The sequence below is a fragment of the Salmo salar genome, chromosome 02, assembly GCF_965601325.2.
Source record: "Salmo salar chromosome 02, fSalSal1, whole genome shotgun sequence".
Lineage (NCBI taxonomy): Eukaryota > Metazoa > Chordata > Actinopteri > Salmoniformes > Salmonidae > Salmo > Salmo salar.
Window position 1 is genome coordinate 43,990,162 of NC_138292.1, and position 27,772 is coordinate 44,017,933.

At 43.1% G+C, this 27,772-nt stretch overlaps 1 protein-coding gene across 2 annotated transcripts in view; it reads left to right on the forward strand.

Annotated features, from left to right (window-relative positions):
• LOC106583530 (zinc finger protein 236) overlaps positions 1-27,772 on the forward strand; it is an 86,772-nt gene that overhangs the window by 42,956 nt on the left and 16,044 nt on the right. The window contains exons 15-26 of one of the 2 annotated variants that reach the window (XM_014167831.3): positions 4,001-4,102; positions 8,590-8,729; positions 10,107-10,216; positions 12,128-12,279; positions 13,998-14,174; positions 16,130-16,418; positions 19,973-20,076; positions 21,093-21,494; positions 22,717-22,862; positions 23,094-23,316; positions 25,298-25,501; positions 26,926-27,069. In XM_014167831.3, the coding sequence (XP_014023306.3) occupies positions 4,001-4,102; positions 8,590-8,729; positions 10,107-10,216; positions 12,128-12,279; positions 13,998-14,174; positions 16,130-16,418; positions 19,973-20,076; positions 21,093-21,494; positions 22,717-22,862; positions 23,094-23,316; positions 25,298-25,501; positions 26,926-27,069 (2,193 nt within the window). The remainder of the gene's footprint in view (positions 1-4,000; positions 4,103-8,589; positions 8,730-10,106; positions 10,217-12,127; positions 12,280-13,997; positions 14,175-16,129; positions 16,419-19,972; positions 20,077-21,092; positions 21,495-22,716; positions 22,863-23,093; positions 23,317-25,297; positions 25,502-26,925; positions 27,070-27,772) is intronic. The other variant, XM_014167837.3, reaches the window with a different exon arrangement.

Sequence of the window (27,772 nt, forward strand, 5' to 3'; positions counted from 1 at the left end):
TTTGAATGTGTCTCATTTAGGATTCATGGTGTGTGACTGACGGAACCACGTCCTTGACCTTGTAGCTTTTAATATTTAGAACAGTTCCAACATATACTATATTTAACCTCAGAACAAAGCGAGAAGAGCATAGCACAACCAATGAAACTGGGCCAGAGGTCAAGCTTCAATCCTCATTTAAATTGCTACATTACCCTTTCCACCTCACGAGTTCACGGTGAGTAAAAGAAAAGAGAACTGAAAGAGGGGAAAAAATAAACTTACCCTAGCTTTACCATTGTACGTGATTTAGATTAGTATTTGTCCTCTCAGCCTTCAATCAAGTCCTTTTTAGAGCTATTGCTTAAGACCGTAACGTTTGTAAAAAATGCATGAGCTTAACCCCTGACCCATTCACAGAGAGAACAGATAACCTCTTGATTTGATTCACTGATGCCTATGGAGTCAAAAATAAAAAAAATATATGCACTAACGTTCAAAAGTTTGGGGTCACTCAGAAATTTCCTTGTTTTTGAAAGAAAAGCTAAAAAAATTGACCATGTAAAATAACATCAAAATGATCCGAAATACAGTGTAGGCATTGTTAATGTTGTAAATGACTATTGTAGCTGGAAACGGCTGATTTTTAATGGAATATCTACATAGGCGTACAGAGGCCCATTATCAGCAACCATCACTCCTGTGTTCCAATGGCACGTTGTGTTAGCTAATCCAAGTTTATCATTTTAAAAGGCAAATTGATCATTAGAAAACCCTTTTGCAATTATGTTAGCACAGCTGAAAACTGTTGTCCTGATTTAAAGAAGCAATACGTTTCTGGAGTATCTGGAGCATCAGCATTTGTGGGTTTGATTACAGGCTCAAAATGGCCAGAAACCAATAACTTTCTTCTGAAACTCGTCAGTCTATTCATGTTCTGAGAAGTGAAGGCTATTCCATGCGAGAAATTGCCAAGAAACTGAAGATCTCATACAACGCTGTGTACTACTCCCTTCACAGAACAGCGCAAACGAGGAGTGGGAGGCCCCGGTGCACAACTGAGCAAGAGGACAAGTACATTAGAGTGTCTAGTTTAAGAAACAGACGCCTCACAAGTCCTCAACTGGCAGCTACATTAAATTGTACCCGCGAACACCAGTCTCAACATCAACAGAGAAGAGGCAAGCTGGCAGAGTTGCAAAGAAAAAGCCATATCTCAGACTGGCCAATGAAAAGATTAAGATGGGCAAAAGAACACAGACACTGGACAGAGGAACTCTGCCTAGAGGGCCAGCATCCCGGAGTCGCCTCTTCACTGTTGACGTTGAGACTGGTGTTTTGCGGGTACTATTTCATGAATCTGCCAGTTGAAGACTTGTGAGGCATCTGTTTCTCAAACTAGACACACTATTTTACTTGTCCTCTTGCTCAGTTGTGCACCGGGGCCTCCCACTACTCTTTCGATTCTGGTTAGAGCCAGTTTGCTCTGTTCTGTGAAGGGAATACTGAACAAAAATATAAACGCAACATGTAAAGTGTTGGTTTCATGACCTGAAATAAAATATCCCAGAATTTTTCCATAGGCACAAAAAGCTTATTTCTCTCAAATTTTGTGCACAAATGTATTTACAACCCTGTTAGTAAACATTTCGCCTTTGCCAAGATAATTCATCCACCTGACAGATGTGGCATTTCATGAAGCTGATTAAACAGCATGCTCATTACATGCTCAGCACTTTGTGTTGGGGACAATAAAAGGCTAAAATGTGCCGTGTTGTCACACAATGCCACAGATGTCTCAAGTTTTGATTGAGCGTGCAATTGGCATGCTGACCGCAGGAATGTCCACCAAAGCTGTTGCCAGAGAATTTAATGTTCATTTCTCTACCATAAGCCGCCTCCAATGTTGTTTTCGAGAATTTGGCAGTACGTCCAACTGGCCTCACAACCGGAGACCACGTGTAACCACACCAGCCCAGGACCTCCACATCCGGCTTCTTCACATACAGGGATCGTCTGAGACCAGCCACCCGGACAGCTGATGAAACTGAGGAGTATTTCTGTCTGTAATAAAGCCCTTTTATGCGGAAAAACTCATTCTGATTGGCTGGTCTTGGTCCCAGTGGGTTGGCCTGGCTCCCAAGTGGGTGGGCCTATCCTCTCGCAGGCCCACCCATAGCTGCGCCCCTTCCCAGTCATGTGAAATCTATAGATTATGTGCTAATTTATTTATTTCAAATGACCGATTTCCTTATGAACTGTAACTCAGTAAAATTGTTGCAGTTATATTTTTGTTCAGTATAATATGTACAGGTAATTGCCAAAATAATGGAAACACTTGAGTAAATTAGGTATACAAAGTATATTGAAAGCATGTGCATCCACAGGTGTGGTTCCTGAGTTAATTAAGAAATCAACATCCCATCATGCTCAGGGTCATGTATAAAAATGCCCATTTGCCCATTATTTTGGTTACCATCGCTAGAAGAAGAGATCTCAGTGACTTTCAAGAAGGGGTGTGAAAGGAGCTTTGGGGGTTTAAAGGGTGTGTCAGTCTCCAGATATCATCCCAATTGAACACTTATGGGAGAATCTGAAGTGACGCCTGAGACTGCATCAACAAAACACCAAATTATGGAATTTATTGTGGAAGAATGGTGTCGCATCCCTCCAACAGAGTTCCAGACACTTGTAGAATATAAGCCAAGGTACACTGATGCTTTTTTAGCGGCTTGTGGTTGCCCAACACCCTATTAAGACACTTTTTTTTTGTTGCAGTTACCTGTACAGGGAAACTTTCGAACTACAAAATTGCCTTGTCATATCATGTTTGCCTCGGTTAAACGCCATATAACAGTCAACATAGAGAGGCTGTTTGAGTCTAAAGTCTCTAAAGTATCCCCCCCCCCCCCCCCCCTGTCTCCATCTTGGATAGGGTAGGATAGTATTCTTGGTCTCTGCGGTGCCACATAGGGCTCTTGTCAAAGGTAGTGCACTATATAGGGAATAGGGAGCCACTTGGAATGCAGTCTGAGTATCACAGTGTGACAGTGATTGGGACTGGGGATCTTTAGACGGATCAAAGGTCAGTAAACTGGAATCAGGTTGTTACTCCAGAGGACAGGTCGCCTGCCTGTCTTCAAGAAAGGTCACTGTTGTCAGTGGCAGTCTTTTTACCATTCTAAAAACTAGAGGGCAAACGAAAATGTAGACTTGATTAGTGACCTTTCTCTCTCAACTTTCAAAAAATATGTTCATATGACTTTCATTTTGCCAGGATAGACCATGGATGTTAGAAACCTCTGTTTCGAGGGTAATCCTGATTGCCATCTATAAGGTTTGAATTGAAACACCATGCACGGTAGAACTGGCCGAATAAAACCATCTAAGATCAATAGTCTATAATTCCTCTCAGTACAAAGTACAAAAAAAAACTGGACTTGCTCTACGTGAAGCATCTCTATTTCTCCAGTGCTTTGTGTTTGACATTTAGCCTGGGGTCAAAGACCGACAGCAAATTAAAGATGAACCCCAATTTGACTACTGAACCTTGACTTGCTCTCTTGTTGCTGTCTGTGTGCTGTATTGCTTTAATGGCCTAGAGCAGTCGAAAGCGTGATTTTTCGGTGCTTTATATATATTTCCATGTTGACATCACCATGCGGTAAATTAGTTAATAGACCAATAAGAAAGAGTTCCAAACTTCTCTGCCGATAAGTGCCCATTTTTTGTTTTCCTCTCCCCACTCAAATCACTCCCATACAGTCCTAGCAAAATGTTTTTTGTTTTTTTTTCTTGCTTGAGAAATGTTTCTTTGCTAAGAAGCTACAGTATTTTGGGTTTTGTTTCTTTTTGACCATTTTCATTGAAAAAAATCACAGTAATTATTTGATATTAAGATAAAGGTCCAATGCAGACGTTTTTAAGTGAATCGTAATACTTTGGTCTTTTATTTATACAGTCTACCCAGACTAACCTGCTTTGTTCCTCTGTCCTCTTATCTTTCCCCCTCTGACTCCAGACACCTTTGTGACTACCCAGCATGCTCTGCCTCAGAATATTAGCCAGTTTGAGACACAGACACTCCCGCAGCCTGGCTTTGACCAGCAAGCACTTACTCAAGGTAACTCATGCACGTACACACAAAAACACCCCCTGCATGGTAGTGGCACACAAACCTTTCTCTCGGTACATTTAACAATGTCTGTGAGTTAACCTGGGGTAAATTATGCACTGGCACACACACACACACACACATTGGCAGCCCACGGCTGTCTCAATCCAGTGAAATGGACAAACGCCATGGTTGCCTCTGACCTCTGGCTGAGAAGAGCCCAGTTACAGCGAGGACTGTCAGAAAGCATCTGCTTGGCACATCAGATGTAACATTTTCACAATGGGTAGCCTAACCTTTTGTCTCCGTAACGATTGCATTCAGCCTCTATTGCCCACAGCAATATGCTCTCCCCCTCCTACAGAGGTGCATCAAACACTAGAACACGTTCTCTTTCGAAAGGTTTCCTGCCACATCCAAGGCCTCCTATACTCTCTGTATAGTTTGATAAAGTAAAAAGTTTGATGTCATAAATAAACCCGAGACCGACAGCAGGGAGGATATTGATGTGTGTGTGTCTGTGTCTGCATGCGTGTCTGTGTTTCTCATTAGCATGTGTGTGGCACTCCACCAGATGGACTTCTACGCATTTCCTCTCCTCTCTTGTTCTTTTCAAGAAGGAAAGTAAGGAATTAGAAAAATCCGGGAACTTCTCTCTGCCGTCTGCCAGCATTTTAATGAACCGTGGCCGTTCATTAACTTCTCTAGTGTATGTGGGACGGTAGCGTCCCACCTCGCCAACAGCCAGTGAAATAGCAGAGCGCCAAATTCAAAACAACAAAAATCTCATAATTCTAATTTCTCACACATACAAGTATTATACACCATTTTAAAGATAATCTTCTCATTAATCCAACCACACTGTCCGATTTCAAAAAGGCTTTACGGCGAAAGCATAGCATTAGATTATGTTAGGACAGCACCTAGACAAGAAAAACCACACAGCCATTTTCCAAGCAAGGAGAGGCGTCACAAAAACCAGAAATACAGCTAATATGAATCACTAACCTTTGATGATCTTCATCAGATGGCACTCATAGGACTTCATGTTACACAATACATGTATGTTTTCCTCGATAAAGTTCATATTTATATCCAAAAACCCCATTTTACATTGGCGTGTAATGTTCAAAAATGTTTTGCCTCCCAAAACTTCCGGTGAATGAGCACATCAATTTACAGAAATACTCATCATAAACGTTGATAAAATATACAACTGTTATTCAAAGAATTATAGATACACTTCTCCTTAATGCAACCGCTGTGTCAGATTTCAAAAAAGCTTTACAGCGAAAGCACACTTTGCAATAATCTGAGTACAGCGCTCAGTCACAAAACCAAACCCGCCATTTTGTGGAGTCAACAAAACTCAGAAATAGCATTATAAATATTCACTTACCTTTGATGATCTTCATCGGAATGCACTCCCAGGAATCCCAGTTCTACAATAAATGTTCATTTGTTTCGATAAAGTCCATCCTTTATGTCCAAATACCTCCATTTTGTTCGCTCGTTCAGTCGAGTAACCCAAATCCACTGTGCTGGCGCAGTAAATTCAGACGAGCAGGTTTTTGCCTGCCATATGAGTTCTGTTATACTCACAGACATCATTCAAACAGTTTTAGAAACTTCAGTGTGTTTTCTATCCAAATCTAATAATAATATGCATATCTTAGCTTCTGGGACTGAGTAGCAGGCAGTTTACTCTGTGCACCTTCTTCATCCGGATGTCAAAATACTGCCCTCTACCCAAGAGAGGTTAATATCAGTGAATGGAGCTTTAATGAATGACTGTGTGGTTCAGAGAGTCCCCTAATTTGCACCCAAAGACAATCCGACTGGTGGCACAGGAAGTGTCCTGCACAGTCTTTGTCCACACGCGCGCACAGACTGGCGGCATGGGCTCTGGAAGCATCAGTCTGTTAATGGCGCGTTGTAGGAGGATGAGCCGTTGCGATCCTTAATTTGCTTTTGAGGAACTTTTCCAATCACACTTTTAGCCATATCATGTTTGCAGTAAGTCATTAATTAATGTCCTCCTCCTAATTTGGCAAAGGCTCTAGCTTCTTGCCAGATATCCAGATGTACAGGGTTAACTCATTTCGTGCTGTAGTGCATCTCCTGTTGGGAAGTGTGAGGTTTATCCTTAATAGGCTTTTCAAATCCACTTCTATCTTTGTAATCAATTAATCTATTCTAAGGTTCAAGCTGTGTACCAGTGGAGGCTTGTGGGGTTAGAAATCATAGGACAGGTTCCTGGAATTAAATTGATTGGAACGGTATCAAACACATTCATTCCCTTACAGCCATGACAATGAGCCCGTCCTTTGATTTCAAGCCTACACATGTCTATACAGTGCATTTGGAAAGTATTCAGACCGCTTCACTTTTTCCACATTTTGTTACGTTACTGCCTTATTCTAAAATTGATTAAATATTTGTTTCCCCTCATCAATCTACACACAATACCCCATAATGACAAAGCAAAAACAGGTTTTTAGACATTTTTGCAAATGTATTAACAATAAAAACTGAAATATCACTGTTACATAAGTATTCAGATCCTCTCTAGCTCTGTCAGGTTGGATGGGAAGCGGCATTGTTGCACAGCTATTTTCAGGTTTCTTCAGAGATCGGGTTCAAGTCTGGGCTCTTGCTGGGTCACTCAAGAACATTCAGAGACTTGTCCCGAAGCCACTCCTGCGTTGTCTTGGCTGTGTGCTTAGGGTCGTTGTCCTGTTGGAAGGTAAACCTTCACCCCAGTCTGAGGTCCTGAGCTCTCTGGAGCAGGTTTCTATCAAGGATCTCTCTGTACTTTGCTGAGTTCATCTTTCCCTAGATCCTGACTAGTCTCCCAGTCCCTGCCGCTGAAAAACATCCTCACAGCATGATGCTGCCACCACCATGCTTCACCGTAGGGATGGTGCCAGGTTTCCTTCAGAGGTGATGCTTGGCATTCAGGCCAAAGTGTTCAATCTTGGTTTCATCAGACCAGAGAATCTTGTTTCTCATGGTCTGAGAGTCCTTTAGGAGCCTTTTTGCAAACTCCAAGCAGGCTGTCATGTAACTTTTACTGAGGAGTGGCTTTTGTGTGGCCACTCTATCACAAAGGCCTGATTGGTGGAGTGCTGCAAAGATGGTTGTCCTTCTGGAAGGTTCTCCCATCTCCACAGAGGAACTCTGGAGCTCTGTCAGATTGACCATCGGGTTCTTGGTCACCTCCCTGACCAAGGCCCTTCTGTTCCCTGGGCGCCGAAGACGTGGATGTCGATTAAGACAGCCCCCCCACACCTCTTTGAGGGGTTGGGTTAAATGCGGAAGACACATTTCAGTTGAAGGCATTCAGTTGTACAACTGACTAGGTATCCCCCTTTCTCCTCCGATTGCTCAGTTTTGCCGGGCGGTCAGCTCATATTTTTTTATTTAACCTTTATTTAACTAGGCAAGTCAGTTAAGAACAAATTCTTATTTACAATGACGGCCTACCCCGGCCAAAACCTCCCCTAACCCGGACGAGGCTGGGCCAATTGTGTGGCACCCTATGGGACTCCTGATCACGGTCGGTTGTGATACAGACCCGGGATCGAACCCGGGTCTGTAGTGACGCCTTTAGCACTGCGATGCAGTGCCTTAGACCACTGCGTCACTCGGTTCCCAAAGAAGAGTCTTGGTGCTTCCAAACTTCTTCCATTTAAGAATGATGGAGGCCACTGTGTTCTTGGGAACCTTCAATGCTGCAGAATATTTTGGGTATCGTTCCCCAGATCTATGTCTCGACACTGATGTCTGCGCTCTACGGACAATTCCTTCGACCTCATGGCTTGGTTTTTGCTCTGAAATGCACTGTCAACTGTGGGACCTTATATTGATAGGTCCAGTCAATTGAATTTACCACAGAAGGACTCCAATCAAGTTGTAGAAACATCTCAAGGACGATCAATGCAAACAGGATGCACCGGAGCTCAATTTTGAGTCTCGTAGCAAAGGGTCTGAATACTTAAGTAAATTAGCAAAAATGTCTAAAAACCAGATTCCGCTTTGTCATTATGGGGTATAGTGTGTAGATTGATGAGGACTTTTAATTATTTATTTTTTTTTAATTAATAGGGGCGGCAGGTAGCCTAGTGGTTAGAGCATTGGGCCAGTAACCGAAAGAAAGGTTGCTAGATTGAATCCCCAAGCTGACAAGGTAAAAATATGTCGTTCTGCCCCATGAACAAGGCAGTTACCCTCTGTTTCCCAGTAGGCCATCACTGTAAATAAGAATTTGTTCTTAACCTTTATTTAACTAGGCATGTCAGTTAAGTGAAAAATAAATAATAATAATACATTAGAATAAGGCGTAACAAAATGTGGAAAAAGTCAAGTGGTCTGAATACTTTCTGAATGCACTGTACATCCCCCTTTAGAGTTGCTAGGGTCCCTTAAGTTCTCATACAGGGTTAACCCATTGTATGCTATAGTGCTGACTGTACCCCTTTTGTGTCCTCCTGCAGGTTTCACCATCACCGCAGAGGGCTATGCCCAGGCCCAGTTCTCCACGGTGCAGCAGCTACAGGACTCCAGCACCCTGGAGTCTCAGGCCCTGTCCTCCAGCTACCACCCTCAGAACCTGCTCCATGTGCCCAGCCAAGAGGTGGTGAATCCAGCACCGTCAGCCTCTACCTCCACACCTTCCACATGGGGCTTCCATCTCACCATCATAGCGTGGCATTGGCTCTATGTAGAGTAGGGTTGCAAAATTTCCCCAAAGTTCTCAGTAAACCCTCCCATAGGGATTTCTGAAAAACCCAGGGACTTTGGGAAATGTCAAATGAAATGTTATTTATCACACGTGTCGAATACAGCTGGTGTAGACTTTACAGTGGAATGGTTGCTTACAAACCTTTCCCAACAATGCAGAGTTTTAGAAAATTATAATGAATCAAATATTAACTAACACAAAATAAATAAAATACACAAGAAGGTAGCTATATACAGGGAGTACCAGATCAATGTGCAGAGGTACGAGGTACTTGAGGTAGATATGTACATGAAGGCAGGGTAAAGTGACTAGGCATCCAGATAGATAATAATAATAAGGTACTTGAGGTAGATATGTACATGAAGGCAGGGTAAAGTGACTAGGCATCCAGATAGATAATAATAATAAGGTACTTGAGGTAGATATGTACATGAAGGCAGGGTAAAGTGACTAGGCATCCAGATAGATAATAATAATAAGGTACTTGAGGTAGATATGTACATGAAGGCAGGGTAAAGTGACTAGGCATCCAGATAGATAATAATAAGGTACTTGAGGTAGATGTGTACATGAAGGCAAGGTAAAGTGACTAGGCATCCAGATAGATAATAATAATAAGGTACTTGAGGTAGATATGTACATGAAGGCAGGGTAAAGTGACTAGGCATCCAGATAGATAATAATAATAATAATAAGGTATTTGAGGTAGATATGTACATGAAGGCAGGGTAAAGTGACTAGGCATCCAGATAGATAATAATAAGGTATTTGAGGTAGATATGTACATGAAGGCAGGGTAAAGTGACTAGGCATCCGGATAGATAATAATAAGCGTAAAATAAAGAGCAGAGTAGCAGCAGCAAATGTTGTGTCTTAAAGTCTGTGTTATGTTTGTGCGTGTGTGGTGTTTGAGTGAGCGATTTGTGTGGGAGTGACAGTGTAGTGTGTGATTGTATGTATATGGTGTGTATACAAAGTCTAGTGAGTGTGCGTAGGGTTAGTGCAGATAGTTTGGGTACCATTTAATGAACTATTTAGCAATCTGGCTATTTAGCAGACATATGGCTTGGGGATAGAAGCTGTCTCAGAGCCTGTTTTGCCACCCTAATTTAGCAGGTGTTCTATCAAGCCGAGAAACGGCTGAATTAAATGGATCCCTAAGTAGTCCGTTCAAATGGACTGTAGAGCATATTGTCAAGAAGTTATTTTTTGTATTCGGTGATTTAATCACAATGTAGTTAATTAATGGTTGCGTATATTTCTGTTTAGACGAGTGGCCTGCTCCAGGAGACTAGCCAAGGAGACCTCCATCTGTCTGACCAGACGCAAGACTACCAGGACCCAGAAGACAGCGAGGACAACAGCAAGAGGGCTTACAGGTGTGTGTCTGCATGCGTATGTGTGCGGTGTGGCTCAGTTGGTAGCGCATGGTGATAGCAATAGTTGTGGGTTCGATTCCCACGGGGTCCAGTACAAAAAGAAAATAAAAGGTATGAAAAACGAATGAGCTCACTGAGGTGAGTCGTTTTGGATAAGAGCCTCTGCTAAATGACTCAAATGTAAATGTGTGTGAGCAAGCGAGACCGAGCCCTATAACTTTCGGGAAGTAATAGATACATTTACTTTCTGTCATTGTTTGAGCTTCCCGGCTCGTCTGCAGATAACACTGTTATGCACCTTTATCAACAGTTGTGCTCTAGGGCTGTAAACAGCATTAGCAGTCGACACAGAGGAATGCAAAGCTACGATAACACTATCAGAATTGCACCTCCGTTGTTGTCCTTGTCCCCTGATACCGTGACCATTTTGAGAGCGACACATAAATCATATTTAGGGTCTTTTTAGAATCAAGCTGTTTTTTTTATCTACCACCGCACAACACTCCCGCTCATACAGTCAAGTCTTTGTCTCCTCCTTTCTAAAGCCGTTTGTTAAGTTCCTCGAGGCCCCACTACCGCTAGCTTTCAATTTGTTTATTTAGAATTTGCGCAACTAAATATATGTGTCCCAAATGGCACCCTATTCTCTATGTAGTGCACTACTTTTGACCAGGGCCATTTGGGAAGCAGACAATGAGTTAACTCTGCTAGCTTTCTGTCTGTAAAGGTGACGGTGTCAGCTTGTTGCTACAAGCTTTTTTGTTTTGTGACGAACTTGTGCGTCATATGTCTGTGGAGGTGACGGTGGCAGCTTGTGTTGCTACAAGCTCTTGGTTTTCCCACTAACTTGTGCGTCAGATGTCTGTGGAGGTGACGGTGGCAGCTTGTGTTGCTACAAGCTCTTGATTTTCCTACTAACTTATGCGTCACATGTAGGCGGAGAACACTAGCCACTGACGTTGTTGCGTTGTGGAAGCAGAGAGTGGGACAGCAAGTGGACTGAGTAATGCGTCATGCTTTTATTCAGCTTTGCCTCTGTTGTTCCCCATGGCACTCAGAACGGATGCAACAACAAAAAAAAGAAAGACTTATGAAATCCCTAACACGTCAGCGCACGATGCATTATTAGTGCTGGTCTAGGCTGAAACGACTAGCGGTATAGACAAAACAAGAGAAAGGACAACCTAGATAGATATGGGAAGGGAATGTGTATTTGAGATTGTAAACTACTGAACTTTCTCCTTCAGGTACGACACGGATGTAATGAAGACTAAGGTTATAGCAGTGAGAAAAGAGTATAGTGTCTGGAATGGTGTGACTTCAGTTTGGGTGTAATGCTCTGTATGGACTCCTGTATATGTATCAAAATTAGACTCCACATTCTGTTTAGATAAGTATACACATACACCTCATATCTATGGGGAGATGATCTCTCTGTCTCATTCTAAACGCAGAAAAAGTGGTGGAGCTTCAACACATAACTCACAATTAACCCACACCTTCCAAACAGGAAGCACAAACAGATGCCATAGGGCTGAGTTAGTGACCTTTCCAAATAAAAGTTTGGTTTTCAATTATTCTACTCTTCACAAAAAGTCTGATGTGCTTTTATAAACCTCAACTTGCTTTGTGAATCAGTGGTGGAACTTTGAAATGATTCCTGTTGTCGGTATTGTTAACTGATGATTTGTGACTTTTGATAGGAGCTTTATTGATACACATGTCATTGACAGAAACAGACAGTCTATTATATCATGGTCGTGTTCATTAGGGCACGCAATGGGGAAATGTATTGCAACAGACCAAATTAGTATTTCCTTTTGGTGGTCAGTTAGTCCCTCCCTGTTTTAGCCTGTTTTCTTCAGTTTGATTCCTAATGAACACGACCTGTGTGTTTTGATTCCCCCCCAGGTGCACCATGTGTAATAAACCTTTTAAGAAGTCCAGCCATCTGAAGCAACACGTGCGCTCCCACACCGGGGAGAAACCCTACTGCTGCAACATTTGTGGCCGATGCTTTGTCTCAGCAGGGGTCCTCAAGTCCCACCTCAACACACACACAGGTAAGAACAGTGTACCTCAACACTGCGTGCATAGTTAAAATAGCACGCTATTTATCTCACCGACCCAGACTCACCCCTCTCATAGGACAAGCAAAGTGCTTCATTTGACGAATTCTGTTTGTTCACGTACGACTGTCAAATATCGATTTCAGACTTGTTTCTCTCTCGTGGCTGTGCAGCTGGGTTGTGGAGAGAAATGACGTAATACTATAGCCACAAATGCTTTGGGATACCCAGTGGTGTAAAAATACTTTAAAATACTACTTAATTAGTTTTCTGGGGTATCTGTATTTTAATAAAAAAAATTTTTTACCTCCGATCTTGTCTCATTGCTGCAACACCTCATCAGGCTCGGGAAGCGAAGGTTGAGTCATGCGTCCTCTGAAACATGACCCGCCAAACCGCGCTTCGGATCATACCCCCTTTTTTTTTTCAATTTTCGCCTAAAATGACATACCCAAATCTAACTGCCTGTAGCTCAGGACCTGAAGCGAGGATATGCATATTATTGATATCATTTGAAAGGAAACACTTTGACGTTTGTGGAAATGTGAAATTAATGTAGGAGAATATAACACATTAGATCTGGTAAAAGATAATACAAAGAAAAAAACATGTTATTTTCTATTTCTTTTGTTCCATCTTTGAAATGCAAGAGAAAGGCCATTATCTGACTTAGGACTCTAGGCGAAATTTAGAGTTTAGCCACTAGATGGCAGCAGCAGTGTATGTGCAAAATTGTAGACTGATCCAATGAACCATTGCATTTCTGTTCAACACGTTGTATCAAATATGCCTAATTGGTCAAGTACATAACTGTGCACTCTCCTCAAACAATAGCATGGTATGTTTTTACTGTAATAGCTACTATAAATTGGAGAGTGCAGTTTGATAAAAAATAATTTAAGCTTTCTGCCCATATAAGATATGTCTATGTCCTGGAAAATGTTCTTGTTACTTACAACATCATTCTAATCACATTGGCGCAAGTTAGCTCAACTGTCCCGATGGTTGGACACCGATCCTTATTACCGTTCGCTTAACCTGGAAGCTAGCCGCACCAATGTGTCGGAGGAAACACCATTCAACTGACGACCGAGCCGCCACAAGGAGTCGCTAATTCGCAATGGGCCAGGTAAAGCTCCCCCGGCCAAACCCTCCCCTAACCCGGACGCTGAGATGCAGTGCCTTAGACCGCTGCGCCACTCGGGAGGTGGGGCATCTGTACTTTACTTTACTATTTCAATTTGTAACAACTTTTACTTTTACTCCAATACATTCCTAAAGAAAATAATGTACTTTTTACTCCATACATTTTCCCTGTCACCCAAAAGTACTTGTTACATTTTGAATGCTTAGCAAGACAGGAAAATGGTCCAGTTCACACGCTTATCAAGATATCATCCCTGCTATCCCTACTGCCTTTAATCTGGCAGACTCACTAAACACAAATGCTTTGTTTGTAAATTAGCCCCTTAATAAATGTTTTGTTCGTCTTGTTTGCTTAATATAAGGAATTTGAAATGATTTACTTTAAAACCAAATACTTTTATACTTTTACTCAAGTAGTATTTTACTATGAAGGTATCTTTACTTTTACTCAAGTATGACAATTGGGTACTTTTTCTACTTCTGTGGAAATCAAAACCTTTATTGGTCAACACACTGATGAAACATATAGTTATTTATATTTTCATCTCCTTTGCTCCCGCTCCTAGGAGTGAAGGCCTATAAGTGTAACATGTGTGACACTTCCTTCACCACCAACGGCAGTCTGAACCGCCACATGGTCGTCCACCTGAAGCCCTACAAGTGTCACATGTGTGAGGACAGCTTCCGCAACAGCGTGCTGTATAGGAAGCACTTGAAGAAGGACCACGCCGAAGTGGACAGAGGTACAGACATAGGCTGCGTCCCAATAATATCTCCTTTCTCCTAAAGTGTGCATTCGCTCAGTACTTCCCACAAATCTAAAAGCATTGGATTGGTGGAGGTAAGGAAGGAGAGGTATTTGGGACATTCCCATAGAGATATACACTAGACAAGCATTTCACGACACCCGCAATAGCATCTGCTAAATATGTGTATGTGACCATTACATTTGTATTTAGAGTGGCTAGTGTCATAGATCTGTTTAGCTCTAGATTTGCTGATAATGGCAGCCATATTGGTCAGTGTCCTATTTAATTATATGTGTACAGAGATGCAGTATATACAGAAGTATGTGGACACCCCTTCAAATTAGTGGATTCGTTGCTGACAGGTGTGTAAAATTGAGAACAAATTCATGCAATCTCCATAGACAAACATTAGCAGTAGAATGGCCTTACTGAAGAGTTCAGTGACTTTCAACGTGGCACTGTCATAGGATGCCACCTTTCCAACAAGCGAGTTTGTAAAATTTCTGCCCTGCTAAAGCTGCCCCGGTGAACTGGAAGTGGAAACATCTAGGAGCAACAACAGCTCAGTCGCGAAGTGGTAGGCCACACAAGCTCACAGAACAGAACCGCTGAGTGCTGAAGTCTATAGCGCTTAAAAATACTATGTCCTCGGTTGCAACACTCACTACCGCGTTCCAAACTGCCTCTGGAAGCAACCTTAGCACAAGAACTGTTTGTCGGGAGCTTCATGAAATGGGTTTCCATGGCTGAGCAGCCGCACACAAGCCTAAGATTATCATGTGCAATGCCAAGCGTTGGCTGGAGTGGTGAAAAGCTCGCCGGCATTTGGCTCTTCTGGAGCAGTGGAAATGCATTCTCTGGAGTGATGAATCATGCTTCACCATCTGGCAGTCCTACTGACAAATCTGGGTTTGGCAGATGCCAGGAGAACGCTACCTGCCCCAATGCATAGTGCCAACTGCAAAGTTTGGTGGAGGAGGAATAATGGCCTGGGGCTATTTTCTCATGGTTCTGGCCTAGCCCCTTAGTTCCAGTGAAAGGAAATCTTAACGCTACAGCATACAATTCCAACTTTGTGGAAACAGTTTGGGGAAGGCCCTTTCCTGTTTCAGCATGACAATGCCCCTATGCACAAAGCGAGGTCCATACAGAAATGGTTTGTCGAGATCCGTGTGGAAGAACTTGACTGGCCTGCACAGAGCCCTGACCTCAACTCCATCGAACACCTTTGCGATGAATTGGAACGCGGACTGCGAGCCAGGCCTAATTACCCAACATCAATGCCTGACCTCACTAATGCTCTTGTGGATGACTGAAAGCAAGTCCCCGCAACAATGTTCCAACATCTAGTGGAAAGCCTTCCCAGACGAGTGGAGGCTGTTATATCAGCAAAGGGGGACCAACTCCATATTAATGCCCATCATTTTGTAATGAGATGTTCGACAAGCAGGTGTCCACATACTTTTGGTCATGTAGTGTATACTCTGTAGAGATGTGCTCTTTTTAAAGATGCAGTCTTGCGCATTTTGTCAGAAAAGGGACGATAAAATGAGTATCAGCTTTTGCGAGGTTTTATGTGGATTTTGACACCAAGGCAACATACACCATTTTCATTTTGGCCCTCCAGACCTCTGCAAAGAAAGAATTTGGGAAAGAAAATGAGTTTGACACCTCTGGAAAAAGGCAATCAGCCATGATTACATAACAGTTAAAGCAGACCTTGGTCACATACGCTTTCCAAATATTTGAAATACTTGATTTAGCTGGTCTGCTTCCATATAGAGTGAGCACTTTTAGTAATATTCTATTTGATTCTATTCTGCTTGACAAGCGGCAATTCTTTAGAAATGCAGCTGAAATGGGAGCAGGTCTGAGTCGTGGCCGTGATGTTGAGTGACACTTAAAGAGCATGTGTATCCTTTCCTCCTATAATGTCTCTCCCCTTGCAGGGCTGGAGGATGAGGACGGCGAGGAGGAAGAGGAGGGTGAGCAGACCGTGATGAAGAGGAACCGGGCCAACATCATAACCTTCACGGAGGAGCAGGCGGAGGAGCTGGCCAAGAATGACCCTGGTGACGAGGCGTCGGTGTCGGAGAAGGTGCTGGCCCAGTCGGCGGCGGAGCGCGACCGCATCAGCGAGATCAAGGACAAGGCGGTGGAGCTGGAGACTGAGCCCAAGTTCGCCAACTGCTGTAACTTCTGCCCCAAGAGCTTCAAGAAGCCCAGCGACCTCGTCAGGTGAGCTGAGTGTCGGAGAACTGTCTCCCTCTGTCCCGTACTCTCTTGTATGCTCTTTCTCACTCTCTCTTCATCTACTTTCTGTCTCTCTTTCGTTGTCCTATTCGGGGCTTGAAACTAACTTTTTGTTCCACAGCCACTCTGTGGATTTAAAAATTGACCAGCCACTCAGATTTTTTACTAGCCAAAATCAGATGAGCATGCTTCTAAAACAAGAAATGTATTACTAATAAGAAGTTATGTGGTCTATTGCCCAATGCTATTTCATTTTTTTGTGACCGGAGTCTTTTAATCAAAATATCACAGATGAGACAAAAAAAATTCAGCTGCCCCTTTAAAGGAAAGAGTCACCCATTTTGAGCGATGTTCAATCGATTCCCTTGGTCATTTCATGTTTTTATGTGTATCTGAGCTATTGCTGTTCAAGCAGGCATACATTCGGCTGGTATGAAGCATCTCACTACACTGGAAGTTAATAGGAATATGACTTTGGGATCACAAAAACATCTACAGTATCATACACGTCAGGTTTCAATACTGGCCGATGTCACAATGCGAGAGGTTGTCTTCAAATGAGCCACTGATCATATTTTTGCAATATTCCTACCTGGAGAAATGTGTAATTTAAGAGAGTCTAGCACATTTCTCAGATTTGTCTGCCTCTTCACTCCAGGGTGCGTCGCCTGGTGGCGTTGCAAATGTCAAACTCTGCAGGTTGAACACGGTGAGATTGTAGACTCCTAAGTTGATAGTGCCGTTTGTTTAGGCAATTTTACAGCTAACTAGCTACTTCACATGCTGATGTTAACTTTGGTTTTATTGTGTGTAGCTACGTTTGCTAGCTAGCCAGCCCTTAGAGAGCATTGCATTGTGGGTTTTGTAGTTGACTTGAGCTGCAACAGATTTCCACGTTTCCACATCAATTTTCACATGTTGGTGCCATCCTTATTATAACGATAAAATAAAACATTTGTTCACAAAATGTACATTTTATGCCTGTGCGCAGCACTTCTTCAGCACAGGCAGTGTTGTTGCACGTGATGGGATATTATAGGATTTGGAGTTCTTTGTGTGATTACCAGCTATGAAACAAAACGACAGAAACACTTTGAAAACAGCTACTGCAGCATTTATTTTGCTATATGTGATCATACTTGGCTTTTAATTCTATTTTTATTGGCGAATGCGAGTGAAATGCTTGCACTGTGGAGCCCTGACCACCCGCCAACGTGGCTGCTGAAATAGACATGGCAGGTGTTCATTTTAGGTCCTGGTCCTATTCCCCCTCATGCTCTGATTCTGAGCGACTCAGACCCTCTCTGTGTCTCTGAATATCTTGCTCTTGGGGTTGGAGTTTCCCCCACCTCTCTGAGCTCTTTGACAGGGGCTCTTCTCTGTAGTCATGTTCAGGTGCAGTCCAGCCCGTGTGCCCACCTCTTCTTTCATCTCCACCTCCCTCTCTTTCTCTCTCCTTCTCATTATTCTGTCATGATTGTTTTTCCCAGCGGTTGAAGAGTTACCTTGTCGTTCCAGCCGCCCCCTCTTCCTGGACCTCTCAAAGAGCAATGCCCAGCTCATTGTCTCCCCACCCACGCCCATCCTATATCCCAGAAGAGCCCTCCACCACAGAGAGCCCAATTACAGGGCCTTGAACAGGCTCCAAACTGCAGCCCTGACCCAACCTCTCTCCCAGAAGAAGAGCCCTCCTGCCAGTCACTACAACAGTTTCCACTGCAGACCTCTGCTCTGAGAGGGGCTCGACAATAGACCTTGTCTGAAGTTATTAACACCGCCCACAGCACTCACAGGCTGGCTGACGGGGTTAGTGTTTAGTTGGGTGCTTATCACCTGCCAATCACACACACACACACACACACACATGTTTACTGGGGTGTTAATTTGTGAGATCACCGCCAAACAAACTGTTAAACAGCCGATTTGATTTTTATCTCCCCTGTATATATGATTGTCCTCGTCAGGCGCTGGAGAAATGAGTTGTTTCCCCTCTTCATTTTCCTCTTGTTTGACACTAGTGTTCCACCAGTGTGTGACAGGCAACATTTTTCTTAAAATGTCAATCTGCAGTAACAATAACACAGCGGTCCCCGTCACTCAGCTGTTTGGGTAAACAGCTGAGTGATGGGGCTGGAGAAATGTAACCACTTTCAAATTCCTAGAAATAGGTATGGATGTAAGGACTGACCATCCGTGATTGCAAATGTATATTTTGAGTCGTGTTTTGAGGCTATACAGTGTTTGTTTACAGCTGCATTGTTTTTCGAACAGTGGAGTTAAACAGTGTTGTATTTTGGGTTCTGATGGGGTACGACAGTTTGAACTAAGCTCACGAGGCATGTTATGTTCTTCAAAAATCAATGGGTATATATCATGGATGTAGCGATCGCAGATCGCCCCTTTGAGGAATGATGCCTCCGTTATACATGAGCGGAGCTGAGTGAGGAGAGGTATGATATAGTTTGACAGCTGGAATTGTCCCATCTTTTTTTTTTCATCTTGGAAGAAGAAATAAAGACTGCTATGAAATGGACAGAGGTGCTATATCAACAGCTAATTTCTTTAGTAGTGTTTCGGGCAGTAACTTTCAGTTAGTCAAATTTCGGTCCGTCATTCATTGCAAGCCGAGCATAAAACGTTCTGCTACCAAGAGAATAGGTTTCACTGAAATGAACTCTGGTTTTATTGGGCCATAAACGTTTGGTTGCAATTAATGGCGAGGAATATTAGATTGGGGTATTAAGATATTAAGTAATGATCATTATTGCATCATCAAACATCCACAAGGCCATATTGAAGTATTTATGGGATAGGCTTAGCTTTTTCATTTCAGAAGTTCTTCAAAAGTAGCCCCATTGGATTATGGAGTCACTAAGCATGCCAAAAACAAGGGGAAATGACACCAACACCCTAGGAATGGCTGCAACAAAGATATATTCACTTTGTTTTCATGGTGCTCTTTTATCAAAAACAATAAAGCTGACATGTTTTTGGCAAAGACGAGTTACCCTGACACGCTACCCATTCTCAAAGAAAACTTTCTGCTTTGTCAGGAAAGATGTAATAATATCAAAATAAACGTACCCCCGCTCAGGGAGACGTAACAAAGTTACCTAGTACACATTACAAACAAAGACCAAAGTTATGAGAGGGAGTAAACTAACAATTTTGCCGAGTCAGTGGCCTTGTGCCTGAAAACCTTGCAGATTCAAGTTCAGAAAGCGAAGACGTCGACATGTTGTTATTTAATTTCATGGGAGCCTTGGTAAGCACAAAGCATGCAAAATGAAAATAGGAAAAATCAGAATGGCCACAGGTGATAAATGCATTGTGTGTTGCACTGTATTTTTTATGAAAACAATGTGAGCCTTCTTTTAATTTAACTTATTTGTAATAAATTCTTCAACTCTGCAAACTTAACCTAAAGCGTTCCCTTGACACTCTCTCCATTCTAACAGGAATGTTCATGAGTAATTTGCTCACTCGCTCTTTCTCTCCCTCCTCTCTCTCTCTCTCTCTCTCTCTCTCTCTCTCTCTAGACATATCCGGATCCACACAGGAGAGCGTCCTTACAAGTGTGACAAGTGTGGGAAGAACTTCACAGTGAAGTCCACCCTGGACTGCCACATAAAGACCCACACAGGTCAGTGTGTAGTGCACAGTGTGTACTTCCACTCCATCTGATCAATAGGAGGGAACATGAGTTAAAATGCCGCTGCTCTGTCCCTGTTAATTTAGTTTAAATGATGTTAGGGTTGTTACTACATTCGTCACAATATGTTCTCAATATGGTCCAACTCTGTGGGTGTAGAGTGCACTTTGATTCCACCATTTAAGAGTTTTATATTACGTAAATCAATCAGTAAATGCAGTGAAAGAGGGCCTGTACTCAAAAACAAGAGTTTATACACTTCTTGGATGCGTAGTCCTATTTTATTATGAACAATATTTAAATCCGCCTCATTTGCATGTCTTATAATCTAACGGCGCCGTGGGGGGTAATTGTGCCCGATGATTTATGGGACGGAGTTGTAGGTTTGATCGCCCGGCGCGAGATGGCAGCAGAAAAGTTTTGTCAGTCGAGGGATATTAGGAGATAATATCTTCTCACACCTTGTTCTCTTTTGGTAATTACTGTGGTTGACACTCTGACCCTGGATCAGACACACTCATTCTCCCTGATTTTAATGAGAAGGCCCAGACATTAGCTAAGTAGGCCTCATACTCCCAAGTTATTGTTGATGAGCTGTGGGTTAGTGTCCTCTTTAGCGACGTCTGAATTAACTTTTGGAACGGCAGTAATCAGAAAAGTGACTCGTTTTATTGGTGCTCTAGGGGAGAAATCGAGGAAAAGGCGTCTGTCAGCCAGTCAGAACGGAGGTGCAATACATTCGTCAATGGAACAATGACGTTCAAACACTCAAGTTTCAAGTTTTTTGAGAATATTTTTTTCTTTGTATTGATTCACGTCAATCTAGAGTCACAATAAAACCTTGGCGGCCCTCACCCGATCCCAGACCTCAGCCACATTATTGCAAAACCTACCACTATGTCAAATAATGAGAATCAGTGGTACACTGTAGGGCTACATACTATAGGGAAAACAAGAAGAAACCTACCGTTAACAATGCTATCATTCTGTTGTTCTCTCCCCTGTAGGTCAGAAGCTGTTCAGCTGTCACATGTGCAACACGTCTTTTTCCACCAAAGGGAGTCTGAAAGTCCACATGCGTCTCCACACGGGCTCCAAGCCCTTCAAATGCCCCTTCTGCGAGCTCCGCTTCCGCACCTCAGGCCACCGCAAGACCCACATCCAGTGTCACTACCGGCCCAGCTCAGAGGGTCGGAAGGCCAAGCGAGCGGCATCATCAAGAAGTAACCAGAACCAGCAGCAGCACCCAGCTCACCCAGAGACCCTGCACCCTGTGGGCCTGCTCCAGGCTACTACCACAGACCATAACATTTACCTCCCAGCCAACCAGGTCCTCACAGGCCAGTTTGACCAGAACCTGGTGCAGCAAGGCCTGGTGGGCCAGGCTATCCTGCCTACCTCCATGTCAGGTAAGGACTCACTCACTCACATCAGGGTTGGGGCTCAATTCCAATTCTGAGACTGAAATTGTTTGCGGTGAAGAGGGGCACGAGGGGTGTTGTACGAAACAAAGTCATCAGCGATTGGATCATCTCTAACCAATCAGAGTACACATTTCCAAACTGTCGCTTTACCCACTTGTGTTCTGTCTCTGGCCCAACCCATCGGTTTCTGGACCAATAAGTCGGCACCAAATGTCTGGGTAGTCTGGGTAGTCAGGCAACGTCTTTCACGCCTGGTTCAAAAGCAAGACCGATGTTCTGCAAATATTGAAAAACACTTTTCCTGTAGTTTTCCTCGTGTGAGCCTCATGTCAACGACAAGTTTCCATCTTATGTAGACTTACGGAAAATAAGTATTTGTTCAATCCAATTCATTAAGACATTCTAGGCTACGACTACAGTATGATGTATCTGTTAATTAGTTATACAGACTGGGATGGAATAAGGAGTCTGAAACAACATTTGTGGAGTCGGAAAAGCATCAACACTTAAGAGTTTAAATGTTTTGACTGAACTCTGGCTCACTTCACCTCTAATCTGTCGTTTGTTCAAACTGGCGGTGAGGAGGAAGCCATCCAAAAAAAAGCAGCCGTGAAATGAATTTCCCTCAGTGCTTGTTCGAGAATCGACGTAGTAGCGCTTCGAAATGGCTTCCACGCACCGTGCTCATTGCTGGCACACAGCTACGCTTGAAGCCCCCTAGTTCCCTTGAGGATCCCCCATTGGATGATAAGTCACTCCGAGCCACTCTCCTCTTATCTGTCCGAGCAGACAGAAGGCACATCGAGCAAACACAGAAAAATCGGAATTATTACAATTCGTTTTTTTATGATGTGAATCTGCATTAAATTAAATGATTGAAGTTATTTTTCAAAGTCCCACACCTTATATTTTGTTTTATGGTGGGTTTAGAGGCTAGACACTTGAACTGGGCACATAATGCATTTATAAGTGACATTTTTCCAGAATAGATGGGTGTTGGTGATTCATTTAAGTGATAGAAAATGGCTGTAAATATCACAGAATGGGAGTCTTGCTTTTTATAACAGCCCGTTTTGTGTTGTGTATAAACTTAATGACATTTTGTGCCTTACTGATGTTGTGAAACTTCAAATAAATATCCAATTATCCAAGCTTGGGACAATATATGTCTTCTGATCTAATCGTGTGGTTTGTGATTGTATTGTAGCGGGTGGTGACCTGACAGTGTCTCTGTCGGAGGGTCTGGCTACTCTGGAGGGCATCCACCTCCAGCTTACCTCTGCCAACCTAGTGTGTCCCAACGTCCAGATCTCTGGCATCGACACCAGCAACATCAACAACATCACACTGCAGGTAATGAGGGGGGTGTGTGTCCGCCAGTGTCACCTACTTCTCGCCCTCTCTCTTTCCTCTCTCTCCTTTGCTCCACCTCTCCTCCCTTGGTTCCCTCGTTTTCACCATCTGTCCTACTCTCCTCTATCACTCTCCCTCTCTTTTTTCACCTCTCTCTTCCTCCCTCTCCCTCTCCCCCTCCCCCCACCCCACTCCTGTGTTGACTCATTGGGATTCTCCCATCCCCTCCAGATTGACCCAGCCATCCTCCAGCAGGGAGGTCTCCTCTCCCACGCCCTGACAGGAGACGGAGGCCTGACTAGCCACCCTGGTTCCCACCTCATGGCCACGGGAGACCACTTGGCTCCCGGCTCCAATGTGGTCCTGCACCCGCTCACCAGCCTGGCCCTGCAGCCCTCCGCCATCGGCCCCGGCCACGTCACCATGGGCAGCCTTGGCGAGCACGACAACACAGGTGCATGGTGGTCCCGTCTGCTCCGGGGAACTTTGCATTTCTGTTCCTATACTAACATGATCACTCAGGAGAATTGAAGGGATAGTTCACCCGGAAAGTTCACTTGTTTTATGTTTATTAGTCAACTGTTACTACGATCCCATAACATTGTGCATGTCAGCAGTCACGTTTTGAAGATGGAGCATTTTCTGTACAAAAGCAAAAACTGTGATGCCTTTTTGATAATTATTTTTTTTTTTTTCTCCTCAACTTACCTGTTCCTTCAACGGATGCATACATTTTCTTTGACAAAACGGGTGCATGGTGCTCCCGTCTTCTCCCCATACCTCTCATATGCGTTCCTATACTAGCATTGCCCACATTTACATGCGCACAGTATTCCTGATAGTAGTTCATAGCCCGCTTAAGGTGTTATCCGGGATAAGCTGTTTACATACACATTTGAAGTCCCGCTCATGAGTATCCCTGTATCCATGAATTAACAGAATATTCCTCATTAAAGGTCATATGGGTGAAATGGAATAGTAACTGAAATCTGGACACTGACTTTGGCCTATAACCTTTCACATGTAACGTAATATAATTTGAACTCCAGCAGAATGATGCATTTCTGGCAGTGAAATTATACAAATGTTCATTTTGTCTCGGGAACAGGAGTGGAGAAATATGGTTTCTTTCTTTCGGCATCTCTTGAGAAAATGTGACTGCGTGTGTAATGTGTTGTCTTTGACACTGTCATGCAAGAAGACAGTATTTCAACCACATAAAATATGCAACCAAGACGAACAGAAGTCTTTCCCGAAACGTGTTTCGTCATTTTCTCAGCTTTTAATTTCCTCAAAACCGGTCAAACTGATGCCATTTGGACATTTTACACAGGACTGTTTTTGGAGTTATTGCGTTTTTCTCCCCGGTCCATAAACGAACCAGACAACTTTACTGGTGTTTACTTGATTACTAATGCATTCATTCTACCGATGTAAGACTTTCTGGTGAGCCCCGTTTTATTTAGTCTTCTGGGGCAACATGTTATGACAGAAGAGAGGCTGCGTGTTTCAAGCTTTAGTTGACAAATGGACTACCAAATGTCGGAAATTATAATATGGCCTAGCAAATGTCTGATTATTATTATTTTTTTATTATAGTAAATTAATTATAGTAAGCAAAATTATTATGGTGGATAGAGCTGCGCAGGTAGCCCACTTTTTGAAGTGATTTTGTTTGACAATCAGATGAAAACATCATCACACAACACCCATGATAAGCAAAACTCAGCCTGCGCAGACCGCAAAAACAACAGTAAACTGATAAGATTTTTACATGCCGCATTATCCCGTCGTCGATCAGCATATCCCAGGCTTATCCGGGTTTCTCATAACCGGGATGCAAGCCTTTATTGTAAACGGGATTTGTTGTTTATATGCATCAACTCAAAAACAGAATTCTTGAGTATTGTGAATAATAACATTATCACTCAGAATAATTCATAAAGTTCTGGATTTTCCTCGAACACACCGAATCCTTTTGCTTCCTTGCAGCCAAACTCAAAATGGGTAGATGTTTCACTGAAGTGTTTTTTTAAAACTAATTTATGCAGCTGACCGTGTCTCTTCCCTTTTACTCATATCCTTTCCTCTCTTTTGGGCCCCACAGCTTTCTGTTGTTTATATGAGTGTCTGTGATGTGTGGCCCCCCGAGAGGAAACTGTCACGATGAGTTTGTTCCACTGCCATGCTTTCACATCAGCTGGACCTACTTTGACGGTATAGGGTGTCAGCTTAAGCCATGGGGGGGGGGGGGGGGGGGGTGGCAGGGAGAGGAGAGAGGAGGGAGGGAGTAAAAGAGGGATAAGGAGAGGAAGGATAAAAAGAGGAGAGGATAGGAGAGAAAAGAAGGAATGGAGGAAGGATAGAAGTGAGGACAGTCAATTAGTTAACGATGACGTCTGTAACTCCCTGTTTTCTCTCTTTCCCCCATTTAGGCTCTCATCAGGACCTGAGCCATGTGATGAGTGCTCCAGGCATGGTGTCCAGTGGGGCTCATGGTGCCCAGGAGATCACCCTGACCATCAACAACTCCAGCCTCACCCAGGCTCTAGCTCAGGCTCAGGCCCAGGCCAATGCTGCTGCTGGGGGCAACACTGCTGCAGGCAACCACCCCCAGGAGATCACACTTACCATATCAGGTAGACACACACAAATGATCTGTCCCTGTTCTCCATCCTTTTCCCAAAGTGTACGCCTGCACGCTCCCCGACATGGATTTATCAATGAAGGAAACTCTCCTGCTAATGCTTTCATCAATCCAATATGCTTTAAAATATGCACTATGCAGACATTTCTCTGCCATTTCCTGGTTGCTTTTAAATTCTAATAGTTGACCTAATTTCAGTTTATGTGACAAAACAAGCAAGTATAGTGTAGCAAATCATAGTATCATCTAAACCGCTGTGAAAAAATATTTTCAGCTGTTTGAAGAGTGTGTGCAAAATCAAAAGTAAAAGACTCAAAAACGAACCTTAAGAAAGGGAAGCATAGAAAAGGCACACATAGAACACATCTACTGCTTCTTAGGACGTGCTTTCAATGAGATTGACAGATCTACCACACACATTTTTATGTGAATTTGGTCGGGTCGCCCAAAAAGTTACATATTGTAGCTTAAAATCTGACACAAGTGCACACTTTGGGAAAACACACACACAGCTACAGACAAACACTCACCACAGGCACTCACTCACTCATGCCCACACACACGTGGCAGCTAAACAAGCTGGCTCACAGGAGCACAATCATCTATTTGTCTCTTCACCTTAATTCAACAAACCAAGTATATAAAAAGGTTTCGAAAATCAAGAACTGTATTTTCTACAGTTGCCCTTGAGAGTAACACATATATTTTCATGAGACTATAATTGGTATACTGTCCAGATGCGTCAACAGCGCTTCAAGAATCGTGAGATACTCAAAATATGTATGAATAATTCACAAATAATTATCCTCTCCTATTCTCATATGTCGTTGAGGCACTCGCATTCCACAAAAATGTCAATTGACATACTGGACACACACACACACACACACACACACACACACACACACACACACAAGTTTGATTCATCCTCTTACATGGAGCCTTCAATACCCCAAACGTAATCCAGAATACCTACATCCAGCTTAGAATCAGTTCCCCTCCACTCTGCCCGGAATTCAATTTCAGTCGTAAAATTTCATTTAAAGTGCATCATCACAGAGAGGCAATTTCACAGTAGCCGAGTGATGCTGAGACTAAAAAAAGTTTTATGCCAAACAAAAACCAAAGCTTTCAAAGTTGCAAAGACGACTTTTAACAATTTCCACAGAAAATATTACAAAAACACATTTACTTGACGAACGGTGCAGATGCAAAGTTTGGTAACAGAATGCTGGCTTGTGCTTCTTGTGCCGTCGTTCTGTTACCAAGCTTTGCATCACTGTAAACAAAAAAAAAAACAAAAAAAACGAGAGATGAAGACTGCAGACATAGGATGAGCAAGAAGGGGCGGGAGGAAGATAATTGAATCACGTCACACTGGGCTGGAGATCAAATGTATTTTCTCTCTTTCTGAAGGTCAAGACCTCCTCCAGCAGCATGGCGCCCCTGGTGGCGGAGAGATGATTGGCGGGATCAGGCTGGCATCCCACCAAACCACAGGTGCCACCCTCACCATGGGAAATGACCACCTCCTACCTCAGAGCAACGCGGGCCTGACTGGTAAGGATTGGCAGCAGCACTGCTGTGTGTGTATGTATGTTTGCGTCTACTCACCCATTGTGCAGCCCGCTGGGAGCACACAGTGAAGCGCCTGTGATGTAAAGTGTGTTGAGTGATTTGTTCAGCGGGAGCGATGGAGAGCTGGGTCAATTAGCAGGCTGATTGCAGTACCTCTCAACGCTCATCACTTGTGGAGTTAAATCAACTTCTCTGAGCCATTGTCATCACTCTCCTCTCAACTCAAGTGGACAATATCCTGTGACAAACAATGAATAGGCATTGAGAGGAGTTGGTCATTTTACAAATGTATTCTTATTTAACAACAGTGAGTCATCTAATCGAGAGACATTATGAAAGAATGAGACGATAGTAAAGCTTTGGGTTAGATGAATGGAGAATTGTGTATTCGTATGCCAAGGCATAGGCTACTCTTCCTGGGGTCCAAACGCATTAAGGCACTTGCGTCACACATAAAACAACAGATAAAACAGTACATCATATGACATTATTACACCACTACATATCTATAAATCAAAACGTATAATGCCACCATACAACAATATTACGATGTACGTGTGTGTAGAGTTTGTGTCTGTTCCTGTGTGTTTGTGTCTCTTCACAGTCCCCGCTGTTCCATAAGGTGTATTTTTATCCGTTTTTTAAAATCTGATTCTACTGCTGTCATCAGTTACCTGATGTGGGA